Source organism: Micromesistius poutassou, assembly GCF_964030765.1.
Source record: "Micromesistius poutassou genome assembly, chromosome: 23".
In the NCBI taxonomy this organism is placed as follows: domain Eukaryota; kingdom Metazoa; phylum Chordata; class Actinopteri; order Gadiformes; family Gadidae; genus Micromesistius; species Micromesistius poutassou.
In genome coordinates, this window is record NC_140293.1 from 8802747 (window position 1) to 8829558 (window position 26812).

At 45.2% G+C, this 26812-nt stretch overlaps 2 protein-coding genes across 2 annotated transcripts; both read left to right on the forward strand.

Moving 5' to 3' along the window:
• The first annotated feature begins 429 nt into the window (after positions 1-429).
• On the forward strand, positions 430-14137 carry cops8 (COP9 signalosome subunit 8). Its single transcript, XM_084487399.1, has 7 exons — positions 430-551; positions 2448-2518; positions 2602-2650; positions 3035-3167; positions 12112-12219; positions 12783-12845; positions 13732-14137. The coding sequence occupies exons 1-7, from the start codon at positions 480-482 to the stop codon at positions 13809-13811; spliced, it is 576 nt and encodes a 191-aa protein (XP_084343525.1). The 5' UTR covers positions 430-479; the 3' UTR covers positions 13812-14137.
• On the forward strand, positions 8488-10216 carry trim63b (tripartite motif containing 63b). Its single transcript, XM_084487398.1, has one exon. The coding sequence runs from the start codon at positions 8707-8709 to the stop codon at positions 9748-9750; it is 1044 nt and encodes a 347-aa protein (XP_084343524.1). The 5' UTR covers positions 8488-8706; the 3' UTR covers positions 9751-10216.
• Positions 14138-26812: the final 12675 nt, after the last annotated feature.

A 26812-nucleotide genomic window follows, 5' to 3' on the forward strand; every position in this document is an offset into this window, starting at 1 on the left:
TCATGTCATTAAAGAGCTGGACGTTTTGATAGTTGAATGGTTTCTGTAGCTGAAAGTATGCAGGAGCAGTTGACTGCACAAAAACAGGCAAACGGAATAAAGAAAACTTAAGAACAGTCGATGTCCTTGCAGTAGCAACCAGACTACATATTGACATCAGTGGCCAGTGGAAGGCAGCAGAAACACGCTCTGACCGCGTGGTGTGGCCAGTAGGGGGCAGCACCACAGAAACACGCTCTGACCGCGTGGTGTGGTCAGTAGGGGGCAGCACCACATAAACACGCTCTGACCGCGTGGTGTGGCCAGTAGGGGGCAGCTATGGGGGGCAGCACCACAGAAACACGCTCTGACCGCGTGGTGTGGCCAGTAGGGGGCAGCACCACAGAAACACGTTCTGACTGTGCATTCATATTGCACCAACGAGGAAGAGAGTGGAGCACAACACAGCGAAGCGAAGCGAAGCTAAGCTAGGCGTCATCATGCCTGCTGCGGTGATTATGGAGGAAAACTACGATAAACTATTGGAGCAGTGTGAAACCCAGGAGCTGGAGGTGAGCTTCACTTCCGCGTTTCAACACATCATTTGTTAAAATAGTCGTTTAAACGGTCTATACCTAGCCACAGTGGACTCTATGGCTACGATACAACCGGCTAACGTTAGCCTGATGTGATGATAACTTCAACAGTAAGGTGTGTTACAATAAGGACAGGTTGTAACAGTAAGGTGTGTTACAGTAAGGACAGGTTGTAACAGTAAGGTGTGTTACAGTAAGGACAGGTTGTAACAGTAAGGTGTGTTACAATAAGGACAGGTTGTAACAGTAAGGTGTGTTACAATAAGGACAGGTTGTAACAGTAAGGTGTGTTACAATAAGGACAGGTTGTAACAGTAAGGTGTGTTACAATAAGGACAGGTTGTAACAGTAAGGTGTGTTACAATAAGGACAGGTTGTAACAGTAAGGTGTGTTACAATAAGGACAGGTTGTAACAGTAAGGTGTGTTACAGTAAGGACAGGTTGTAACAGTAAGGTGTGTTATTATCATATGATAAGGACACTATGGGTTGTAACAGTTGTGTTATTATCATACGATAAGGACAGTGTGGGTTGTAACAGTAATCTGTCCAACGCTAAGCTGGTACCTTAAAGTATGTCAGCTTGTCCCCTTAGACCCATGTGGGGTCAACACAGCCTCTTGTTTCAGTTTTTAGGAATCCAATGCTTAATAATCTTAATTAACTCCCCTGACCTGGGTGCTAAGATCTCCTCCTTGACCACGTTTTAGACTGGATAATATTCATAATTCATATAGAGGTACAGGTTCATATCTATAACCCTGAACTGCTGAGATGTTGTTATGAGCAGCAGCACTGGGGGCCAATATTGCTGAATCCCTTCACTGTTACACACTGAGGAGGACGTCTAGTAATTGGCCCCTCCTGGATGGACACACCCCTTACCGATCGTATTATGGCCTGTTCAGACGACACGATTTCAGCCCAATTTTGCCCCGAATTGTGCGTCGAGGAGACAAGGTCTTGTAATGTGACATGCTTGCGATCTGCAATTTTATTTTTCATCTGGGACGTTCGAAAACCCCACATCGAAAAGTTTGGCATGCCAGAATTTTGGGGAATCGCAATGAGGTACCTATCCATTGTTGACATGGAGGGAATCCCGCGAACAGCTGGAGCTCACGGGTTAGTGGGCAGTGTAGTTAGTGTTAGAGTTAGTGTTTACTAACTAGACTTCACCACGCTGAGCAGCAGTGACTAGCTGCTACAAAGATGAATGTGACGGGTGATTTCAGCCATCATAATGCCTGGTGCTAGGAACTCGGGATCCATTGTTATTGACACTGTGTTGCTGCATTGTTGCTGCGTGTATCATACAAAGTAAAGGTTCTAGAGCATCGCACCCTCGAATCTTTGATGCAAAGTTTGTAGTGTGACCAGTCTTCTGATGAGACAAAGCCCGATTTCATGGTTCTGTGATCGCATAGTGTGACATGTTAAATCGTGGAGGAATATCTGAGAATCGTGTAGTCTGAACCAGCCATTAGAGAACAGTGTCTTCAGTCAGAGGCTCCTCCGCTCGCTGCAGTAAGGTCACTAGAGGTCATTCCTACAGCAATAGACCCGACAATGATCCCCTCCATGCCAGTAGAGGAGATTCCTCCTCGGAGCGACAATGCACATTTGACAGTTTATTTTTAATTTGCACATAGATGGAAATATCTTGCCCCGAAGTGTCAATTATATAATTACTCTATTTTGATCTAACATAGTAGTTTTTGAATTTATAAATACTTTGTAATTCTGTGGTCATTCTTTGTGCTATTGTAAGTTATGCGTGTTCTTCTTTGTCATTTATGTGAATTGCTGCTACAACACTTACATTTTCCTATTGAGATGAATGAAATAATCTTTCCATCAATATGTCAACAGGCTCCGGGGGGCATAGCAACACCTCAAGTGTACGCTCAGCTGCTGTCCCTGTATTTACTGCATAACGACATGTAAGTACACATTATGGTTATGGTTTACATGGAGCGTAGCATTTTAGCAGGCGCTTGAAACAATGTCTGTTGGTTTCTCTTAGGAACAACGCCAGATACCTCTGGAAGAGGATACCGCAGGCCATTAAGTCGGTAAGGCCGATTCAACCCTGATAACCTATCCCAAAATGCCCAAACGGCTATTGAAACTTTTTTTTTTCATCCTTTTTTCATCCCCCCCCCCCCCCATTGAATTCCAATGGGAAACTTACTATTTCTAATTGAAAATTGCTTTTTTACATCTCACTTGCAAATGGGATATGTTATATGTTTTATGTAAAAATAAAACCAGATATTATTGTATACTAGTTGGACTAACTGGTGGAAGAATCTGGATTAATCCTTTGGGATTTGTTTTGTGATCGTGGGAGTGAAATGGCCAAATGGTGTGGTCAATATAATTTCATGCTTTGCCTACTCAGAGATGTTACCTATGTTACCTTAATGTAAGCCTAAGCTTGTTCCTCTTGTAAACAGGCCAACCCTGAGCTAGCAGCTATGTGGGCCGTGGGTCAGAGGATCTGGCAGCGAGACTTCCCTGGCGTCTACACGGCCATCGCTGCCTTCCAGTGGTCAGAAAACATCCTTCCAGTCATGGAGTCCCTGAGAGGTACAACATCAACCACTGACTGTCAATACACACAAACTACACCGGGGCTGAACACTTCCTTGTGATTGGTCATTTGATTCCTTTTTTCAAATATAAATGTGGTATCCTCAACCTTCCACGCTTGAAGAATGAGGTAAAATCAGAATTTAAAAATCAGTCGTGTCTGGAAGTACTTTGCGTTTGGAACACTGCACCGCGCGATGCACAACATTTTCAATGTTGTGCTTCTAAACACACATGGTATGACTGCGTGCAGCATCACTTACCTGATGTTGTTTTGATTGAAGATTGTGTGTGTGTGTGTGTGTGTGTGTGTGTGTGTGTGTGTGTGTGTGTGTGTGTGTGTGTGTGTTGCGAGAGTATGCAATTTCAAAGTAACAAACCAACTCAAAGCCGATTAATGCATCCAAAACTATTCGTTCAAAACCAAAAAAACAAATCAAAAACAGAGTCGCTTATTCACTTCAAATATTTTATTTTATTTTCGGTTGAAAACAATGTTGGCGTCTCCTGTGGCTGCCCTGCCACCTGCGTTATATTACTTAATATTAGGTTGGAAGTTATGTTTTAAACCCCGCCATACACGCAAGTGTAAACGTAAGCAGAATAGCTGCATGACTGCCTGCTTTCAGTGCAGATTATTAGAATTTTTTTATTATTATTATTTTTAACAATTTATTTTTAATTAGTCATTGAAGGCTACATGCCAGTGCCACTGTTTCTATAATGTTCAAATGTCTTTAAGAAATGAGTATGTTGAAGTACATCAGATTTATTGTTTTAGTTTTTTACCGTGGTATCGAATTGGGTATCGAGAATCGTGGAATTTCAAATCTCGGATCTCAGATCTCAGCAGTTGTATTCATCTTTATTATCTTATTATACAATGTTCAATATACTTCCTCTAAAATGTTTGAGAGACGTTCTGTTCTGTTGAATGTTTATCACCTATTAGTTCTGCTAATAAATAAATAGTATATTACAAACCATAATTAACCTTCTGGTTACTTATGGAGAATACTCTTACAACTGTAAATTAAGCATTGTTATTATTATTATTATTATTATTAATAATTATCATGATAATTATCTATCAATATAAAATATCATATCCAGATCTATCCCTTTTGATATCATATCGTCCAGCACTAGGGTATTGGTTTGACTTCACATTATGACCAGCAGGTGGCCTGCTCCTTTGGCGCAGACCACTGGTCACTCTTTTATTCATCAGAGAATAGTGTACGTTGTTACAGCAGTGTTTGATGTTTACGTCATACATTCACATTAGTTCGAGTTCAGTCAATTTAAAATAATGTTGAATAATTGTTTTTGTCTATTAAAAAGTACAATTTAGTTGTATGCTTTCATTGACTCACTTGAACCAAAGTTCCCTTGAACAAAGCTAAATTATTGTAACAATTAATAACTTTGAATAGTAATATTAAAGAGGATATATTATGGTGTTTTCCCACCAAGTAAACATAGTATATGATTTCCAGAAAACATGTTTTTGAAGCTGTTTGCTGGAAATTGCTTTTAGGAAAAAAAATCTTGCCTACCGCTATTCCCCTCTGTTTCAGTCCCTTCAGAATGTGCTGTTTCTGGTGTCTGTAGCGTTCATGCAAATGAGCTGCTGCCCATTGACCAATGAGCTGTCAGAGTGAACCACAGCATGCAGGAGAAGTGATTGTTGCCGTTTGCGTTATGCCGATTATTATTATTAATAATAATATAATATATAGGTATCTATATAATATCACGGCCAAAAGCTATGTGTACCTTGGATGGTATTATGAATCATAAAGACTGCGTCTGACGGTACTTCCACAAGTAAAGACTCGTAGTGGGGGTTATCTCGGCCATGGTTGAGAAGAATTGGGGGAAAGGAACTTTGGCTTTGACTCTCTGAAGTCCGGATTGAACATGGAGGAGAAAGGGGTTGTACTCCCAGAGCTGAGCTGCCAGACCGCCGCCGAAGCTTCGGCGGTGGTCTGGCAGCTCCGGCGGGGAGCACTGGCGGCAGTCTGGCAGCACGAACGTCTCCGCCCAGTGCTCGTCTGCTGGTCCAGGTCCACAATATCGTATCTGTCAAGGTCGCTTAATTTATACCCGTGGGAAAATTAGATTTGCAGGTCAAGAAAAAGGTGTTCACTTAGACGGTAAAAAAAACAACAGCATACTCAATACAAAAACACACAACAAAAAACAGACGACAAAAATCACAAAGGTGCTCAGGACATCAGAATGTGCAAGAAAATGATGCACCACTAGTGGCGCTGCAACATTTTATTCACATGGATAATGGCTGCAGGACGAAACTGTTCCTGTAGCGGTTTGTTCTGCTGTTGGGAGCTCTGAGCCTGTCCAGAAGGAAGCAGCTGAATGCCCTGTGTAAAGGATGGGTGTCATCACTTTGAACGGATTGAGTTAACCTCTGAACTCTTTGGTGTACAGGACTCCCATGTTCAGCTGTGGCTCACCAATCAACTTGGTATCGTGGTTTGGAAAAAGATATGTTTCCAAACCACGATACTAAAGAAAAAGACGAGATTGACTCGCTAAAAGCGCAGTAAAACTAAGACCTCATGGTTTTGTCTATGTTAAAAGAGGAAAGCTTCCTCAAACAGTGAAGGTGCTGGTGACCCTTCTTACACACAGCTTCACAGTTTAATTCAAAATGGGTGGAATCGATTACTGTCCCAAGATATTTCTATGAGGTTACTTTCAATGGTCTGACCTTTTATTGTGAGGTCCTCCTGACTGGGAGCCGTCCTTCTAAAATCAATGAACATATCCTTTGTTTTGGACACATTTAACTGAAGGTAAGAGTCATCACACCATCTGAGAAAGTCATCTATGACCAGTCCATGGCTGCTCGCCCCACCCCTAAGCAGGCTGGCTACTACCGAGTCATCCGTGTATTTTAAAATCAATCTATTTTCATGCTGGCTCTGACACATGTTGGTATAAAGAATAAAAAGCAAAGATGAAAGCACACAGCCCTGTGGGGAGCCAGTGGATGAGCAGACAGGGTCTGATGAGGTTCTGTTTATTCTCACTGTGTCCTGCATGTTAAAAAGTTAAGAATCCACCCCACAAGATTCTTACTCAAATCAAAATGTTCTAAAAGCCGGTTAGTTAAAAGCGTGGAGCTGGATGGTATTAAAAGGTATTAAAAGCTGAGCTGATGTCAACAAATAAAAGCCTGGCATGAGATCCAGGTCCCTCCAGATGACTGAGAATTTAGTTAAATAAAGTGGCTGTGGCATCAAGCCCAAGTGAAGGAGTTCAAGTACCTCGGGGTCTTGAGGTACCCTCACGCGAGTGAGGGTACGATGGAGCGTGAGATTGGCCGGAGAATCTGAGCAGCGGGGGCAGTATTGCGTTTGCTTTACCGCACCGTTGTGACGAAAAGAGAGCTGAGCCGCAAGGCAAAGCTCTCGATCTACCGGTCGATCTTCGTTCCTATCCTCACCTATGGTCATGAGGGATGGGTGATGACCGAAAGGATGAGATCACGGGTACAAGCGGCCGAGATGAGTTTTTCTCAGGAGGGTGGCTGGCGTCTCCCTTAGGGATAGGGTGAGAAGTTCAGCCATCAGTGAGGAACTCGGATTAGAGCCGCTGCTTAGAAAGGAGTCAGCGGAGGAGTCAGCCAAAGCGGCGCGTCAAAACGAACGCTCCCATTATTTCCGTCGTACTAGCCCACACCGGCAGCAGCTAGACGCACGTCGGCGAGACACCCCGCTATCCTTCACGCCACTATCCTATTCCCTAGTGTCACCGCACTGCACAGCGTTTTTTTAAAGCTATTTTGTACATCCCGGCTTGATACAAGGTCCTGTACATTGATTGTTGTTACAGTAGATGAATAATTCCACAATGCAAAATGAATGAGCAATGACGATACCGTAAACAAAGTGCCCAGACATAAGTAATTATGTCATTATGACATTATGTGACAATCATTGTAAGCACAAACAGAGGATCATGGGCATCAGGGCCATATATGTAGTCATAAAACAACTGGTATAACGTAATGGTAGCCTATACCGACTATGTTTGTCGATCTGCTGCTTTCAAAACATAACCACAACGGTGCTGCAGCCCGACGCTTCCTATTGGTTCTAGGGGCGGCGCTTGACGCGCGGAAACTGCGCAGTGCGCACCGCGGCGCTTCAGCACCGGTGTGTGGCCGGCTTAAGAGTCATGGCCTCAGATTTAGCGGTGCTGATCCTCATCCCAGCCACTTCACACACTCCAGTGAGAGCTGAAGGTCACAGGCCGATGATGCCATCAGGACCACATCACATCAGAACCCTAGAACATTTAATTCATATCATTAGGGTTATGTGCCAACCACAAAGTGCATGGCACCCTTTTCACAGTGTATCTGGATAACTGTTGTTGTTGTTGAATGAATTATATATTATATTTTGCAGCGCCAAGATCTATGCGGTGGAATGTGTGAAGTTTTGAATTTTCTCCACCATATTTGTAGGAGCAGGTCGTCCGAAAATGTGGTACCATTCTGCCCATAGGGGGCGCTGTAATTCACGGTCAAAGTTAAAAGTTAAATCAGCCCCCAGCCACCCTGATGCATAACAAATTCAGAAACATGGTGTACATGCCTTATTTGGCATGCTGAACCTTTTTGCCTCTTGGACCCAAAATGTCGGTGTAGGTCGGTGTTTTTATCTGTACAATCAAAGTTTCCCCAAATCTTCAAAAAGTTTTTCTAAATAACCACATCCCCAAATTACACACAATAGGGTACACATATCAATAGACATGTCTGATCTTAAATTTAAAAGTGATTTTTTTTATTGTGTTTACAATTATTAAAAAAACAAACAAAGCATTTTAATACTTATATTGATTTGATTATGTAAACATAAAAACAATATCAGAGTTTTCAGGCTAAGCAATACATTGAAGGTTATATTGAACAACAGCTATAAATAGATGAAGAAATTTGTAGGTTCGACAAGGATGCCGGATTATTACGTTACAAAATATCTGTGTGGAAACTCAACAACAACAGCAAGAGCAAGTCACGGGTGTGTGGACGTGTTTATCCACCGGTCAACATTCCCTGGGGGCCCGCTGCATCACGGACACACTGGTCACACGGGCCTTGTTTATCTCTCCAGAGTCTGGACTTATGCTCACCCAGTGAGCTTCGTCACTGGGTGAGCAGACATGGCGCGGCGCTGTAACATGTGACACCAGCAGGGGCCAGGTTTCCCCGAAAAGATCCCTGGCCAGCCGGCCGGGAGGAATGTGTGCCCTGGTCTGGGAGTGTCGGGTGTCACTGCCTCTGCAGGGTCACTATAAAGGACATGATAGCTGCTAGCTCCTAGCCAGAACCCAAAGCAAGCACGGTGAGAGTGACCGCAACACACTAGCAGCACAGCCTTCATCTCTAACCGCCTTCCACTCTCTCCCGGAGGGCAAGGAGACAAGACCTTTTTGCTGCTGAACAGAGATTCGTAGAACCACCGAAGAAAGAAAGAAGCCTTTTAGCATTTCAGTCATGGATGTCCAGAGGACCGGGTCGGTGGTCCGTCCCCCCAGCCCCATGGAGAGCCTTGAGAAGCAGCTTAGCTGCCCCATTTGCTTGGAAATGTTCACCAAGCCGGTAGTCATCCTGCCTTGCCAGCACAACCTGTGCCGTAGCTGTGCCAGCGATCTCTACGACTCGCGCAACCCCTACCGCTTCTCTGGCGGCGTCTTCCGCTGCCCCACCTGCCGCTTCGAGGTGGTGCTGGACCGCCACGGCGTGCACGGCCTCCAGCGCAACCTCCTGGTGGAGAACATCATCGACATCTACAAGCAGCAGCAGGAGGGCAGCAACACGGGCGGCAGCGGGAACCCGGAGCCGTCCCTTAAGCCCAAGGAGTCCAAGGAGCCCCTGTGTCTGGAGCACGAGGACGAGCGGATCAACATCTACTGCATCAGCTGCCAGGTGCCCACCTGCTCCATGTGCAAGGTGTTCGGCCAGCACAAGGACTGCGAGGTGTCGCCCCTGTCCAGCGTCTACCAGACCCAGAAGGCTGAGCTCAGCAATGCCATCGACACGCTGGTCGCCAGCAACGGGCGCCTGCAGGCCCTGCTCCACCAGATGGAGGACTCCTGCCGGGCCGTGCAGGACAACTCCCAGCGGGCCAAGCAGGGCCTGGCCGAGCGCTTCGACCTGCTCTACGCCGTGCTGGAGGAGCGCAAGGGCCTGATGCTGGAACAGATCGGCGCGGAGCAGGACCAGAAGGTGGCGGCCCTGAGGGCCCTGGCGCAGCGCTACGGCGAGCGGCTGCTGGCCAGCTCTGAGCTCACGGACACCGCCGTGAGGGCCCTGGAGCAGGGCGGCGCCGCCGAGTTCCTCCTGGCCTCCAAGGGCCTCATATCGCGGACCAAGGACGCGGCCAAGGGCTCCCTGGGCGAGGAGAGGCCCGAGCCAGGGTTTGAGAAGATGGACCACTTCACCCTGTCCACGGAGCACGCGGAGGCGGTCCTCTCTAAGATGGACTTCGGACTCCCTGACGAGGATGAGTTTGAGGATGCCGAGGAGGAGGAGGAGTAGGGCGTTTTTAGTGGTGGACTTTTGAATAACGAATGTGATTTTGCAGGTTTCTTGACCTCAATGTTATGGCAGGGACTCCAGTTGCAATAGGAGATGGTGAAGGAAAGTCAGTTGATTGTTATTTTTGGCATTGGTTAACCGATATGTTAGGTCAAATGTGAGTGCAATCGTATTGTTTTACTCCTGTTTTCTAATTTTTATACTTTTATACTACTGCAACACCGTTATACTGATATTCCTCAACATGATTTTGTGTGTGTGTTCGTCCAACGTTTTGTTTACATTGTATCTTCATAATATGTAGTTAACATGGATGGTAGTTTCACTCTCATGTTGTTTGATGCATCTGCTTTGTGTTTCATAGTTTTCCACATAATTGCTTGCAGTAAATGTGTGTACTAGGATAAGAATCCACCTGAGAGCTGAAAATAAACCTAATGTAAAGTAGCAACTGTGTCCTGGTCATCCCTTTGGCTCACACTGAGCTGATCGTTGATACCATCAAATATACATGGCAAAGAGGTTATCGTCTAGAAATGATTCTGATCTCTTTCTCTTATCAGAGGTTCTCCCTGTTAGCTTTTGATCTGGCTCTTGGCAAGAAACGGGTTTTAAAACAAATAGAACCAGCCTGGCTCTTGCCTTTGCTGGTGGGGCAGAGTGAGGGGGTGGGATGGGGGCTATTTTTAAAAGCGAGATGGTGAGAAAAAGATAGCCCTGAAATAGCCCTCCACTGAAGGGCAGGCTGGGTCCTGTTCCCGACCATAAACCAACCCCCGCGCCCACACCCCTCCCCAATCGGCGCACACCGCCTTGCTCAGCAGCTTCTTCCCATCTGGGGCCTGTGGGGGTGGAGGAGGTGGGGGGCCCGTTGAGGTGGGGGGGGGTGGTGGGGGTGGTGGAGGTGGTGGGCCAGGCATGTCTATCCATGCTCCCCATTATGAGTCATCTTTGAACAGCACCCCGATGGGTCAAGACGTGGGAGGTATAAATACACGACTGTGGACATAAAGAGCCTCCCCTCCCCCAGCCTCTTAAGGCGACCCGCCCGGTCTGGTCTGGATGGAAAGCTGCTGATTCAAGCCTGATGAAAGCAGCTGTGAGGGCCACACTTAAGTACAGCCGCTGTTGCTGTAATGAGGTCATTTTATAAATCGCTCACCTTTAGTAGCACAGAAGGAAAGATGGGGAAGTGCGAACGCGGAGACACCGAGGTTGGCATCAACCTCGGTGTCTCCGCGTTCGCACTTCCCTCCAGATAACCCAGCACACCCTATAGATCCACATTCAGTGGAAACATAAAGGCCAACCAAAGCACCTTGACGACCTCTCTAGTCGTCTGCTGCCGCTGGTCATCACTCACCATGAAGTGTGTGTGGTATGGTCTCTTTCATAAATGGCCTAACCCCCCCAACTCAGCGCTCCTCCATGGAACAGGGTTTGGCGGTGGCATGTTGCCCAAAGTGGGGCGGGGGGGGGGGTTCTTTGGCCTTCTGAGACAGCTGCCTTTCCTCATCGCACACACTTGTTATTGTTACTGCTGCTACCTCTGCAACACACACACACACACACACACACACACACACAAGCAGTTGCTAGGCTATGAAACGGGGAAGGCCGAGGGGTGGTGGTGGTTGTCTAGATGGTCTCAGTCTGGGCGCGTCGGTGGGTTGTGGTGCGTTTATCAGTGGGCGCTGCGGTGTGACAGCAGGAGGGCCTTTTAGATGACGGGGCCGCTGGCAGAAGGGAGCAGATAGCGTGCGTCTCCACAGCTCTGCTGGCTCTGGAACAAGCTGTGTGAAGACTGGACCTTAGTGTAGTGGAGGGTGTGAGCAGTTGGGACAGTTTAGGAAACTGACTGATGTGTGTAGTCGGCCAATCCCCTGATTGCCTTTCATAGCTAGTTCGATCAACATCAACAATCCTTCATATTGGTCCCTCAAGACCTCTGATTCATACTAGATGATTCACCGCCTGGTTCACACAGTGTAGATTCAAAAAGTTATCAAAAAAGATTATAGAAATTATAGAAACTTAAATTAAATGTTAATTACACATCTTAATTGATACATTTCTGGTTTTATTATAGCTTTTATCAAGAAGGATTTATCACATGCCGCAAATAATTCAGGGATACGTCAGGGGAGCCCACGAATGTTGATGGCACTACAGGTGTGCTGATCACTGCAGTCACCTGTAGTCCGTCCCCAGTGTATGCATACTGTGTGCAACAGTAGTACTTTGTAAGGGTAGCTACAGTATGTACTACAAGTTAAAATAATGCGTTTGTGGTTTGGAAGGCAGCCTATGCATGTGTTGCGTGTTTGTCATGTGCCTCATGCAGTGTATTTGTGCCCCCAGAGGGCACGCGTCAGCGGGCGTACGGCCTGGTGGCCCAGGCCTACACCTCCATAGCAGCCCAGGACTTCGCCGCCTTCGTCGGATACTCAGTGGATGAAGCCGTGAAGGGTATGTCTGAAACACGCTCCACCTCCTGGACTAAACAGCGTCACTAAAAACACGCTCCACCTCCTGGACTGAATGAGTAAATGCAGTCCAGCTACGACTGCATGAGTAGCATTGATTTGGTGTTATTTCTACACAACCGCATAGTGTATCTGTTTGTTTGACTGCCGTGTTCAGTAACTGACTTGTCACTAGGGCTGTGCGATTAAGCAAATTTTGATCGCGATTTTGATTTCAGCGTCGATCACCAAACTAATATAATCGAGTTTAAACTTTTTTCTTTTTTTTTTCAATATTGACCAAAATAATCCTGATTATGATTTTTTCCCATAATCGAGCAACCCTACTTCACACAAAGTTACATATTTTTATATTTGATAATATTTGACTACCATTTTTTTAAATACACAAAATCCAGGATGGAGCAGGGAAGGGAATGTTGCTTCTAGACGCCAACATCTGAAGACTGAACCTTTTCTGGACTCTTTTCTACCTCTTATTAGTATGACTATTAAGTATTACTAGTATTACTATTAAGTGTTTTGCGTGTGTCCGCTCCTTTGCAGGCGTGGTGAGCCAGGGTTGGCAGGCCGACCCCAACACCAGGATGGTAATGCCCCAGAAGCCAGGTAGGTGGCACTGTTGCTCTTCTCCCCCATACCCTCCTGTTCTCTGCACCAGATGTACCCCGGCATTGGACCTCGCTCTTGGTCTGGCTCCGTTCGCTGACGCCCACCTCAGGATGTCCAGCTTGGGAATGTTTTTTTTTCACTCGTGACTCACTCGCTTTTCCAAGTTTTCATCTGGAAACTTTTTATTTCCTCTTTTTTCGGGGGGGGGGGGGGGGGTTTGGATCTGAACCCATCCTCTTCCCCCTCATCAATTTGCCGTCGTCACCCCCCGCCCACCGGGCTCGTACCGTGCTTTTTTTTCATCGGTTGGAATCCCCTCTCTCCCTTCAGCTCTATCCATCTCTCCCTCTCTCTCCCCCATACCCGCTGACCAGTGCAGTGTGCGGAACGCCCATCCATCTGCCTCGTAGCGTGGCGAGAGAGACAAGAGACATGAGAGGGGAAGACCTCTGTAATCAGTGACCCTTGATGTCCGGGCATGTGGCGCGCACATGTCCTCCACGGCAACACCATCAATAGATGGGAGTGGAGGAGCTTCACTGTGTCTCTGTGAGCCGGCCTGGGGAGCGAGGGCTCCTGGTTATGAATACAGGGGGCGCTCTCTCTCTAGAATACATCTTTCTGCTGGGCGACACGTCAATGTCACAGTGTCCGTGTCACAATAAAACATGCTGTATATGTATCACAATATGACAACACATTAATGCAACACAACAGGTTTGTGTCACATGTTAAGGAGGCAGTCGAGATGAGCACACACACGGCTCAGTCCTGCCTTCCAGCCCACATATCAGCGGGAGCTACGACGGCTATGTCAGAGAGCTTCTGGCTCTCTCTCTCTCTCTCTCTCTCGCTCTCATCCTCCTCCTCTTCTCCTCCTCAGACCCTCCCCCCGTATCGCTGGTTCCCAACGAGCAGCAGCTGGCCCGGCTGACAGACTACGTGGCCTTCCTGGAGAACTGACAAACCTTTAGCCCCTTCTTCTCTTGATCCACCACCACCGCCACCACCACCGTGGCGGTGGTCCCCTTACCAACTGCTTTCAAGGCTGAGAGCAGGAGGGGAACCGGAGCAGACCTGAGTGTGGATCCTTGAAGACAGACGCTCTGCTGTGGCGGTGTGAGCGCCACACTCTTCATCCCGTAATGTGTGTGCATTATTCACCCGTTAAACGTCCTGTTCTTAGCACTTAAGGACCCCCAGTGTTCCCACAGGACCTTTGGACCCTCTATTGCCCTTTTCTTCTTTGTTTATGTTTACGCCTGGTGAATAAATATTCTCATGTCTCAGATGTTACATTTGTCGACTCATTTAAGTGTGATTTGTTTGGGACAATATGCTGGACATGGTTGGGCTCACTTCTGTATGTTGGAATTGAGTTTGAAATGTCCTTCTTGGTTCCATGAGATTGTTTATTGTAGCGTAATATCACGACTAGAAGGCTAATTGGAAGGAAACAGAATAGGTGTGTTGTGGGGGGAGGGTGTACATCTGTTGGTCGTTAATGTCGGGGTGCTTAGCATGTGCTTTAAATAGCGTGTTGAATTGACCAAGCACAACTATAAGTGCAGATCTTCTGAACTGTGTCAACTGTCTGGAAGTATACTAGTATTAAGTCAACAATAACCGTATGTCAGGCCTGGTTCACGTCAGGCCTGGTTCACGTCAGGCCTGGTTCACATCTGGTGAGTCAAAATTTGCCTTTATCGCCAAAGAGAACCCCCCCATTCATGTGAAAATGATCAGAAACATTTGAGGAACCAGACTGGGAGGGCTCCCCACACCTGCGGTCTTCAAGGAAGTCCTCGGCCTGGAACACGGCCGTGTCTGCTCAGTGGAGGTTGTTCACAGAGGAGACGGTTCTCTGTTTCACCTCTTGCATAAGTGCACAAGTTCACGTTAAAAAACGGTTCCATGTCTGGCAACTCACAGTGCACACGCAAGCCCACCCCGTCGACCTCCTGCAAGTTGTTTATACTTTCCCCTTGACTTGCATTTAAATTACAGATGGATTCCGTTACAGTGGATGCTCCACCACCCCCCCCCCCCCCCCCCCACACACACACACAGTGACAACACGATGTGCCGTTCTAAACATAGCAACCCCCCCGTGAGTGTTTGTGCCCGTGCTGTTAGCGTAAACATGTGTTGATTTGTCCATGTGTTAACTGAGCGACAGAGTGTCTGTGCTTGGAGGAACAGCGAGGTCACTGTCCCCCTAGTGGTCAGTATGTGAAATACAGCCGGCCTTGACGCGCACCTACTTGATTTAGATGATGATTGGTTTACAGCCCTGGTCACCACGAGGAGGAGTGGGTCCCAGAAAAACACACACACACACACACACAAGCTTCTATATCAGGTGCCCAGGCCTTTGAAGTCGGTGGTCAAAGGTCAAAGGCGTCTGCAGGCAAATCAACGGGTGTAGCTTATTTCACTTGTGATTTTATCCTTTTTTTTTGTTTGTCGCTCCTGTTGTTGTTGGTAGCTCTTCTAAAGGATCTCCTCGTTGTGTATTCAGGATGAGCGTGTGTTGTTTGCATTTGCACGTGTGGTCTGTTGGGTCCTGCTCAGTGACAGCACACTTCTAGAACTCGGATGACAAAAACAAATAGTTGATTCATCAATTTAATTGTCTACGCTATAATAAACAGTAGAAAGCCGCACATGGCTAGCTCGGTGGATCCTATGTCCTCCAAACAGATGTTCACACCCCCCATGAGGAGATGAGGTCACTTCTTCCAAAGGTCCGCCCAGTGTCCCGGCCCACCGAGGTTCTGGGGCCTCCAGTAGACACTCCATAGCATGCAGCACCAGAAGCTATGCCCCAGTCTGACCATCACTAAAATGTACAGGTATGCACTCATTGAATTGTATGTCTTTTGAACACTACTACTTTGTTACTTAACGTCAATTCAGATGAAGGTCATTAAGGATCAGGGTTGGGCATTTTATTCAAGGCTGCCTACAGGTAGGCTACAGACACTTTGGACACTTCAATATATCCCCTAAATTCCATATATCATTGTAATGATGTATCATTGTTTTATATTTGTTGCATAGGCTTACATTTACCGGCCTGAGGCAGCTTAATTTACAAGTGTATCTGAAATACACTTTAGAATTGACTGCATGAATTAAACACAAATTCATCTTTCTATTAACATATTTCCGAAAATATGTTCCGAAAATATATTCCAAAAATAATTCAAGATTCCTTTCGGATGACAGGAAGGTTGCTCTCTTTTTCCCTGTCTCTCTCCTTCTCTTCCCATCTCTTTCGCTCTCTCTCTCTCTCTGTCTCTGTCTCTCTCTGTCTCTCTCTGTCTCTCTCTCTCTCTCTCTCTCTCTCTGTCTCTGTCTCTGTCTGTCTGTCTCTCTCTCTTCACATCCGGGGTTAGTAATGTTTCCAACAAGGAGGGTGCGGTCAGATGGCTTTAGCAGGCAGTAATGGAGAGGGTCTTGAGACATGGTTTAAACCAAGACACAGCTCTGCTCTAACTGTACCTTCAGACCAAAAGCTGTAAAGTGATACAAGCAATAAATGCCCATTCACTTTCTATTAGACATGGGCGATAAAGTGATAGCAGCGATAAAACGCTTGAGCCATAGCTGTAAAGCTGTAAATGAGAGTTGAAAACAGCTCAACTTTATGCAAATAGCTATCAGTGATATAGCTGTAAATGACCTGACAACCAATCAGAATGTATTGAGGAGCAAGCTAGAACGTTCAAATGGTTCAAGTGATGAGCGATAAGATTGATAGAAATATTTTTCACAGCGTTGCATTTTGAGCTATTCTGCGATTTTGCATCTTTTTGTCTGAACGTACAGTAACTGGAGACCTGTAGAGGGCAGCCTCTGCTGAAACATGTGCAAGACTTCCAAGTGGAGTCTCTATAAATAGTTTCCTAGGACATGGAAGGTATTGCTTGTTATTACCCTGTGAACATGTGACGTGTATGAAGTCTGCATGAAAAAGAAGCCTGCATGAGCCTGTTTATGTGTGAGTGTGTGCGGTGTGTGTGTGTGTGCGGTGTGTGCCAATGTACACTCCCCTGGCTCTTTTCTCAGGTGTTTGGCTGTGATTCGTCATTAACAGCAGTAAAAGCGTCCACACATCCATGGGGAAAACGTTTCCATGTGGACTGATGAGTCATAACAGCCATGAGAGAAAACTCAGATGTGGGCGTTGGAAAGAGCGGGAGAAGTGGATGATGAGAAAAGAGAAAGGAAAAGTGGGAGGAGGAGAGAGGGCCTCGAAGGAGAGAAGCAGTAGGATATAGTGGAAAAGGAGGAGAGGGGGGATGACCAAGTGACAAGAAGACAAGCCATTATCTAAACAGAAGGAAGGGTGGATGAGAGACAGAGGAGCATATCTGATGTGTGTGTGTCACACACCTGCTGAAACTGACTGCTATCTATTCTAATATGACTTTATGAACTGAAGTTCACCTTATATTTCTAGCTGCAGCTTCAGGCCATAGGCAGTAAAGGATTTGGCAAAACAGAAGTTTGGAGGCCCAGTCTGTGGACCTGTGGCGTGTCGTTAAAGTGTTTAACGGTCATTGGGCTCTGTGCAGTGGAAGCTGTGTCAGAGATTTCCTGCAGTCCTTGACAACAGGTTTTAACGAGATTCTTTGTTTGAAATTAACCCTGGCTTTAACGAAGAGCCACATCTGTTTGTTGAAGAAGACCGTTTTTTCTTCCTTTTTTGTGCACATGTGGACGTAATTCAAAAAAGATTGGGAGTTTTTGTTCTTCCCACAAATTGAGAAGGAGATGCGTTTTAGATGCAGCTGTTTTCCACAGCACATGGCCCTCAATTAGAGTTCCAGATAGGCTTAACATGGACGGAGTCAGCAGCACTCTCTAGAAAACTGTACTAAACCCTTATTATACGTTCCTTTATTATTTGAATGGGCCAAAGCGCACAACTTCATGCCAGAAAGGAATGCGTAACATTCATCCTTCATGAATAATTATGTCCCGGAGAAGAAATTGAGTCCAAAAATCCCCATTGAATTTCTGCATGATGACATAATGCAGAACCCCCAACAAATGGGCTTGAAAAGATTCTCAGTCTTCAGTATTTTTCATTTGTGGCTCTTTTCCCTCTCTCCTGGAAGAGCATACATTGTTTGACAATGTATAACATGTAAGTGAAACCAGACTGAAGGAAATGTCACTTAACATTGAATGACTAAACTAGTTGGAGTCCTATGATTTTTGGCATTAGGGGCTTTGAGATGGGAGAGCCAATGAAGTCTTGATTCAAATGTTCCTTCATCCAAAACCACACAGGAACTCTGTTTGCTTTATGACATTCATCAAATCATCAATTCATCAATTCATCAATTCATTAATCACTACTATTAATCACTACTTCATCATCACTATCCCAAACACCTTAACTAGATCATACTTTTTAATCCATCCATCCTAATTCCTTTGTGTGTGTGTGTGTGTGTTTGCCTGCTTACTGTGGATGTCGTTCCTGTGGTCAGTTTAGCCAGGCAGTCCAAACCAATGTGTGCAGTGTGTTGGAGGAACCATTTGGTTGTTTAGGCTGAAGCCTTATTGAACACAGACCAGGTTCCCGCTCTCCCCGCCCGGCGGACAGTGCCTGTGTCTCTGTTTCCTCTCCCCGTGTCTGACCCCTTCACCCTCCTGTTCACGTGTTTCCAATCACACGTGTGTCTTTGAAGTTTGTGAAGTCATTGTTTGCTTTGGAGCGTCGCAGAGATGCTTGGTCACGCGTGCCTCCAACGGTCACGAGTGGTTTCCCCTTGGAAGTGAGTGTCAAACACAGTAACGGAGACACACTGGCACGCACACACACAATACTGACACTGGGAGGAGTGTGTGTTGGAGAGAAAGAACAAGAAAAAGACAGAAAGGGAGCGAGAGAGAGAGCGCAAAGAGAGAGAGCGAAATCAGAGGGAGAGAACTAGATCAGAGACAGAGAGAGAGCAGAGAGAGAGATCAAAGGGGTCCTGCTACACTGTGAAGGTGATCATTAAAGTGGGTCAGATCATCAGGATGTAGAGATAATCCTGGACGGATGGACTCGTGGATGGGCAAGTTTTATTTTGGAGAAATTCTCTAGTTCAGATATTTGTTTATGGACAAAGTAGCTACAGTATAACTGACATCCATTTAGCCTAAGTAGCCTTATCAGCCACTCGGGTACATTCTCACTCAATTGTCTCATTGTCACTCAATCAGCTTCCTCCATGCAAGTGGAATGCACTTTAATAGTGACTAACTAATTCAGTTTGACAGAGGTTAGGATTGGTGTGAAATCAATCTGTTCCATCCATGACAACGTTCCCCGCTCTGGCTGAGTCTGAGCACAATTCGCTGACACCCATTACAATTTGTTATGCAACAAAGACAGTGAAGCAATCCTAAATCCAATCAAATCAGAGTTCGTAATGCACTACTTGGACATAAGCCTGACATAAATATGTGGGATAAACAAATAGTTATTTCCATGATCTTCTCTCTGCATATCTATCTCTTATCTTTTATTGCTTGTGTTGATCCACACTTGTCTCATCGTCTGGCTCGGGAGCAACAGCAGGCGTCGTGGACGTCATAGTTCCCCTTTGACACCATGTGACGGCTGGTGATGTGAACCAGATGTTCCACCCACTCTACTAGCTCAGACACCGCTACATGTCTGCTGCTGCTAGCGCTACAGCAGTCAAAGTGGAGCAAGAAAGAAATATGTGAATGTAAATGGAAAGGCAGAGAGACATGGGTTAGGCTGACTGGTAATCAAAGAGAATATAGCTGGATAATGGTTCCTACGTGTTCCAGAAGGTTGAAAAAGGCTTCCAGTGTATGCATGTTGGGGTGTGGGGTGCTGCAGTCTATCGTAGCTGGTGTTGGGCTCCAGGTGGGGAGAATCCTCCAAGGAAATGCCAGTCTATTACAGGCTCACGCACTCACACACATGCACACACAAACACACACACACACACACGCACATGCACGCACATGCACGCACACTTATGCACACTTAGGCACAAAGAATTGCACGTATGCAAACACACACACACACGCACGCACACGCATGCACACACGCACACACACACACACACACATGCAGGGTCGCTGGAAGTCATTCAGAGATGGGGGGGCTGAGAAACCGATGACGTCATATTGTGAAAGGGCAAAACAAATAGATAAATAAAGTCCTCGATAGGATGTCACACTTGGTTATTTTACCTATGCCAATCATTATAGGCTATAATTTACAATGAGATGTCATCACAACCAACCTGTATTAGACCTACAGAAGTGTTTGAACCTATAGTAGAAATACATCATAAGACCAACTTGATGGCAACGTGAATGTGCTACATTGAATCCCACATGAAATACAGGTATTTCTCAGAATACGCCTTTAAGTAAGACCTCATATTTAATTTTTACGCACAAGGGACTGATTAGGCAGCGTTATCAACAAGTATCAGGTAAATTAGATAATTGTATAATAATAGTGTAATAATTTATATATATTTTTTTAAACGTCATGGCTAATTGCAATGCATGTGCAGCCTTGTGACGTTTAATAGTAAAACAAGTTGGTTCTGTAAATTAAATAATAGTATAATAATAGTGTAATAACAGAGATGTATAGTAACAAAGTAGAATTATTTCACTACTATACTTAAGTACTAAAATGCTGTATCTGTACTTTACTGGAGTGTTATCTTTTTCTCCTACTTCCACTTTTTCGTCACATATTTTTGATGAGTTTAATACTTTTACTCCGATACATTTTTCATGTGCTGAATCGTTACTCGTTACAATTATAAAAATGTTATCCCATTGATTTCTGTTGGAAGACTCATTGCTTGTTGGCTGGAAATGGAAAGGGGGGCTGTTTACGTTTGGTTGTAGAAATCAATGGGATTTACAAAATGTGATAAATGTGCAATAAAACATGACAGAAACTGTATTTCGCTACGATACTTGATTTGGAACATCAACAAACACCACTAACCACTCGGTCAGTTGCACATTTCTGAAAACAAACGTTTAGGGTTGTTTTAAGGACAGGTTTGTGAATGCCCATAGCCAGCCATTCTGAAGCAGGCAGGGGCGATTCTAAATTAGCCAAATACCCGAGACAGGACCAATAGTCAAAATGTCGGTGTCAACCACTCTATTTCATCCTAGACAAACCAGAAAGGGGGCTCAATGTTCAAAATACCGGAATTGTCCCTTAACTTACCCATGTTTGTCACTTAGCCGTTTTCTTGGAATACCTCTCTGGCCTTTGAGATGTTTTAGTTGTTTGTTTTTACATAAACACTTGTATGTGGCCTTTGACAGCTTTAAGACAGCTCTGTATTGTATTCCTGTCCTTGTACTGCTGCTACAGCCAAAGGAATTGTGTGTCCTTCAGTTTAAATATTTGAAATAATATAAACAATATGATATTCAAACTTTTGACTGCTTTCTTTAATATAAACATAACACAATACTATATTACTTTCAGTACTTGAGTAGTACATTTTAAAATAAACTACTTGCAATACTTAAGTACAAAACATTTTGAATACTTTAGTAGCCTACTTTCAGTTAAGTGTAGTGGTTAGGGTTAACACTTCAACTTCTACTCAAGTCACTTTTTTGATATAGTACTTTTACTCAAGTCTGGGTCTCTAGTACTTTATACATCTCTGTGTAATAATATATATATATTATTTTTTATTTTTTAAAACGTCATGGCTTTGCAATGCAGGTGCAGCCTCTCGCCACCAGGGGGGGCTGCAGCCTCCGAAGCCCCCCACTTCCAGCATCCTTGCACGCACGCGCATGCACTTATGCACGCACAAATGCACACACATGCACAAAGAATTGCACTTATGCACACGCACATACAAAGAATTGCACGTATGCACTCACACATGCACGCACGCACACATGCACACAGGAAATCAATCCCAAGTCTCCAGCCTGCAGTGTTTTTCTGTACACCTGAGCTGCAGCAACAATAAAAGCAAATTAAAAGATAATGAATTCCAAATAACAAATAGTCTCTTCCCTGAAAGTCATTGCTTCGTGTGTTCTCCTCGTGTCGGGTTCCTTTCAGAACAAACCAGGGGATTTAGGAGGAATGGTACATTCAGTCCAGTCGAAGGTAGTGAAAAGGTACTTCAGAGGTCCTGCTTTCTTTTAATAATCCACCACTGGCACGGCCGAGCTGCAGAGCCCTGTTTCTGACCTCCAGGAACACCTTGGCACCACTTGGTCAATTCTAAACATGGAAGGGGTTAACCACGATGTTGTATATCGCACAGGTTTTATAGACTGACAGCTCCTTATCTGACATACCCGAGGATTCATTCCTGCTTCATCAGTCTCCATTAGAGAAGTTCAACCTTTAAAATGTTGAACAAACACAGATAGGACCTGCTTTTACCCCAGGGCTATTAAACAGATGACTGATAAACAGAGGAAAACTATCATGGCTGAACCAGACTGGAAGAAACCCCTCCATTTTCTTTTTTTAGGACCCAAACTTTTCGATAGAAAAACAGCAGACGGGACGTGGCTTTATGGCCGTTTGACGAACAGAACCAGCAGTGGTGATGGATGGAGGAGGGGGAACACTGGGAACGCTGCTCAGACAAACTATTCAGCAGGACGCTCCTGCCAAACCCTGCTCATTTGTTTAGGGACGTTTTGCAGTTTACATTCTTGAATGGAAACACAGCCTTATGTTAAACAACCCCCCCCCCGGCCCCCAACACACGCTCAGAGAGGGATCCTGCTCTCCACAACCCAGTGGGAAATGGAAGAACCCCAGAGGACTCGCAGGGAGGCCCGGAGGGCAAGAATACATAAAAATATACAAAAACTTTACCTGCAACTGGTGGCCTGAACCATGGAGACAGTGTTTCTGTAAGACGCACGCACATGCTGTATATAGCCATATTTAACTTAATGAACTGGAAAATTAACATTTTGGCCCAGGACCCTCTAGATTCCCCCCTAGATTCAATTTTGACCCTCCACTGGGAAGAATTTGGGCACCCCTGTAAACAATGTTTACAATCAGACACAAGAGCATTATTAGTACCATTTTGAATTGCAGTGACTGAATGGCATTCAGCAGCACGGTCATCTGAGGACTGATTGACCTGCCTCAACACACAGCCAATCAGAGAGCTCCTGCTCGGTCAAAGGAAAAGCAGCAGTGGTGTGGGCCAACTGAAGGTACCTGCACACGTGCTACGGTCTTATTGGAGGACTTAGGATACAGGGAGGAAGGGAAGGAGGAGAACAGGAAGGGAGAGAGAAGGGAGGTAATTTGGAAGAAATGAAGGAAAGATTAGAAACCAAAATTCATTAAGTCCAAAACGAATCAGCACTCATCACCTGCAATCACAGATCTCCAACACTCACACAATAGTGCCGCATGGTGAAAAGATGGGGCACTATCATAAGATGAATAATCACAGGTTCAATTGAAGGCACACTCCAGAGAAGTGAATGAATGTAGGTCGTCTGAGGAGGAAGAATGTATGGCAGTAAATATTTTGTTTCCCTGGAGACTGAAGGAGGAATGCAAAGAGTAATGACTTTCTCCCATTGCAATGTGTTTTTAATCTCTCTCTCTCTCTCTCTCTCTCTCTCTCTCTCTCTTTCTCTCATTCTCTCTCTCTCTCTCTCTCTCTGGAGAGTTTCTTTGTGTAGAAGGATCTCTAGGCCCTGAAGGAGTGCAGGGTTCTGCTTGTAGCCGTGGCTCCCCAGCTGGGATCCCGTCCTGGTGAACATGATGGAATTGGCTCTTTCACTCACTAAGTGACTTGTTTGTACCAGCGTGTTTCTATTGTCAACCATCAGGGGGTTATTTGTGTATCTATTAGGTGTGTTTCTATTGTAAACCCTCAGGGGGGTAACTCCAATCTATCTCCCATCTCTCTCACTATCCCTCGTTCTCCCCTCCATCTCTCTTTATCACTGTCCTGTTATTTTTCCCCTCAAACTCCTCCTCTCTCTCTCTCTCTCTCTCTCTCTCTCTCTCTCTCTCTCTCTCTCCCTCCCTCCCTGTTGGCGCTTTCTCTCTCTCTCCTTGTTTCTGTGGAGCTCTCTTTGTCGGATGTTTATCTTGGCCGAGCCTGGGCTGTAATCCAGGGAGGCTAGAGCACTGCACTGCTATGTGTGTTCCTGATTGGCTGACCTTTGACCCCCTGTGTGTTCATGCGGCCAGTGTGTTGTTCTGGTCGGAAGGAAGTGAAAGATATGAGGGCTGGATGGAGGGAGAGAGACAGAGAGGCGTTGGGGAGAGAGACAGAGAGGCGTTGGGGAGAGAGACAGAGGTATTTTACAGCTCTGTTCTGCGTGTCCTTCACCGCCTGACGTTTACAGCTCCTGTGGAAAGAAGCAGCGCCAACGCTATGAGTCATAGCTGCCGGCGCTCGCCGGGTCCCTCTCTACACGCCACATCTGTCTCTCCTTCTCCGCATTTCCACTCTAAATCTCTCTCAATCCGTCCTCCCACCCATCTCTCTTTCTTTTGGTCACTCTCTCATCTCTAACCTTCGTCTGTCTCTCGTCCTCTCGGTCTACTTATCTCTCGCTCTTTCTCCTTTAACCTTTAACTCAGTCTCTCCCTCTCTTGGCCTTATTCACGACCACCAGGGATCTCACGGGCTCTCCCACGCTCTCAGGTTCAACCTTGCCAAGTTCATCAACTGTAAAGAAACCCACAGAGCGAGGCTGTTCCCGCCAAGTTCTGCTTCTCCGCTGGCATACATGGAGCCCTCCCTCTGGTTCTCTAGAGACCCACCCTCCTCAAACGCTTTATCAGCACTTTTTCCCCCCTTTCAAAGAACCTTCTTGAAGACATAACCATTCACTTTTGTTTTTTTGTCCTATTTATCCCTTTCAATTTTATTTTCCGACAAAAACTGCCAATTTCTCCCCCAGTCATTCCTTTGAAGTTTTTTTTGCAAGGGAAATACATTATGCCCGCATTAACCCACAACCCAACTCCCAACCTCAGGCGCCCCTCCTCTGACCGTCATTACCACCACCATGTTTACGTTGGAATATCCAACCACCCAACATTATTCATCAGTTGTAGCGAGGGAAAACTCACAGACCACTGGTTTGGCAGAGTTAGGGCATGCCAAAACCATTGTAAGGGAAGAGTTCAGTGGGCATTTTGTGGGTGGATGTCCTGGGAGAGAGACCTTGAGACGCCAAGGACCTCACATCAGGAGGAAGGAGGGAATGCGGCGACCAGACTCAAGCTGATCTGTTAAGGCTAGCTAGCAGCTAGTAAGCTAGCTAACTAGGAAGGACAGGAGAAAGGGCACAAGGGAACAGGATTTAAATAATGAAATAATATGGTCTGTTAGTGATTATGATTTTCATCACATATTCATCTTTCATCTTTAAGGGGCTGGATCAATTTATGGAAATCAATTGGTCTGTTTTGAGATATTCTCGGGCTACTAATCCTTCTCGGGCTAATAATCCTAAAAATTAAGGATAAGGAAGTAATTGGGCTGCACGGTTTACAAAAACAAGGATAATTATGATTATTTCGCCCGATATTGGGGTTGTGATTATTCAGTATGATTCACAGATTATCTATTCAATTAATATTCTTTTATGCCTACTGTAATTAAAAAACAATTAAAAATAAAGCAACTGCCAAACTGTAAATGGTTGTCATTTCAGTATAATGTGCAACAGGCATACAGAATCAGTTGTGTATGCCATTTTAAATAAATTACTTACAACCTTTATTTCATTGCAGAGGCCAAATAATAACATCTATTATTAATATTAATAATGTGGATGATGAAGAAAAGGAAGAACTTGTATCTCGGTAACCAGTGCTTCACAGCTGAGCATACAGTCCGTTGTATTGGACATACGTTATCCGTCCTCTTCCATCCGAGGTGGAAGCGAGGACATTCCACACATGGTGCTGAGCCTGTTTCAAGTCAGTTTGGGTCGTTCACTCCGGCTTGTTCCGAATGACTCAGCAGTATACAACGTGTAATGGAAGAATTCACATGTTGTTTTATTTTGATCATTTAAGCTTTGTTTTCTATTAAGTGTTATCCAGCCCTATTTTTTTATTAACCTTTTGCCTGAAGCAAACTGGTCACAAGAAAACAGGGACCCCTCATAAAGATATCTGCTTGGCGAGAACGCATGCTGCAGATAGGCTTGATGTAAGGGCCTTAGAGAGAGGGTGGACCTGTACCCGCCTGAAGATAACAGAGGTGAAACCGTGTTCCCTCTAAGCCTTCTGGAGTGGGGTTGAAACTATGTTGAAATACTCTGTGTTCGGGATCACTCTGCTAGAGAGGAGACTGGTGTATGCATACATTAGATAAGGTTAACTTTCTGCAACTATTGGGTACATATTTTTGCATTTAGAAGTCTCATCTGTCCTAGACGCAATATCTAATAAAGAAATTGCCACGACAATTGCCAAGTCATCTACTCTCCCATCTTCTCTAACCCCCGTTCCTTGAGAGTGAATGATGTAATTGATGGTTATTTCCATAATGAAGAACCTTTTCCCAAGATCCTAACCCTGACCATAATCATGAATATGCCATCCTCAAACTCATGTCTAACCATAACCATTTCCATTTGTCATGGTGATTCATCTTTCCTGTTGATCCCACTTTCTCACGCCCCCTGTTAAGAAGTTTGGTGTTTTTGGTCCAAATCACAATTGGCACAAAACTAGCGACCATATTGGATATAAATTTGGACGGTTGCCACTGAACCTTTGTTCGATCTATCAGACTCAACACTAAATATAGTTTCTGTTGTGGGAAACAAATTAAAATTGGATTAGGGCAGAAAACAGTGATTTTACTCCACAACATGAGGAACTAGAATGCTTCACGTACCAGATGATATAATGAAGATTTAGTGTTGGAGGCCTTGGGGTGTAGGGGTTCTGT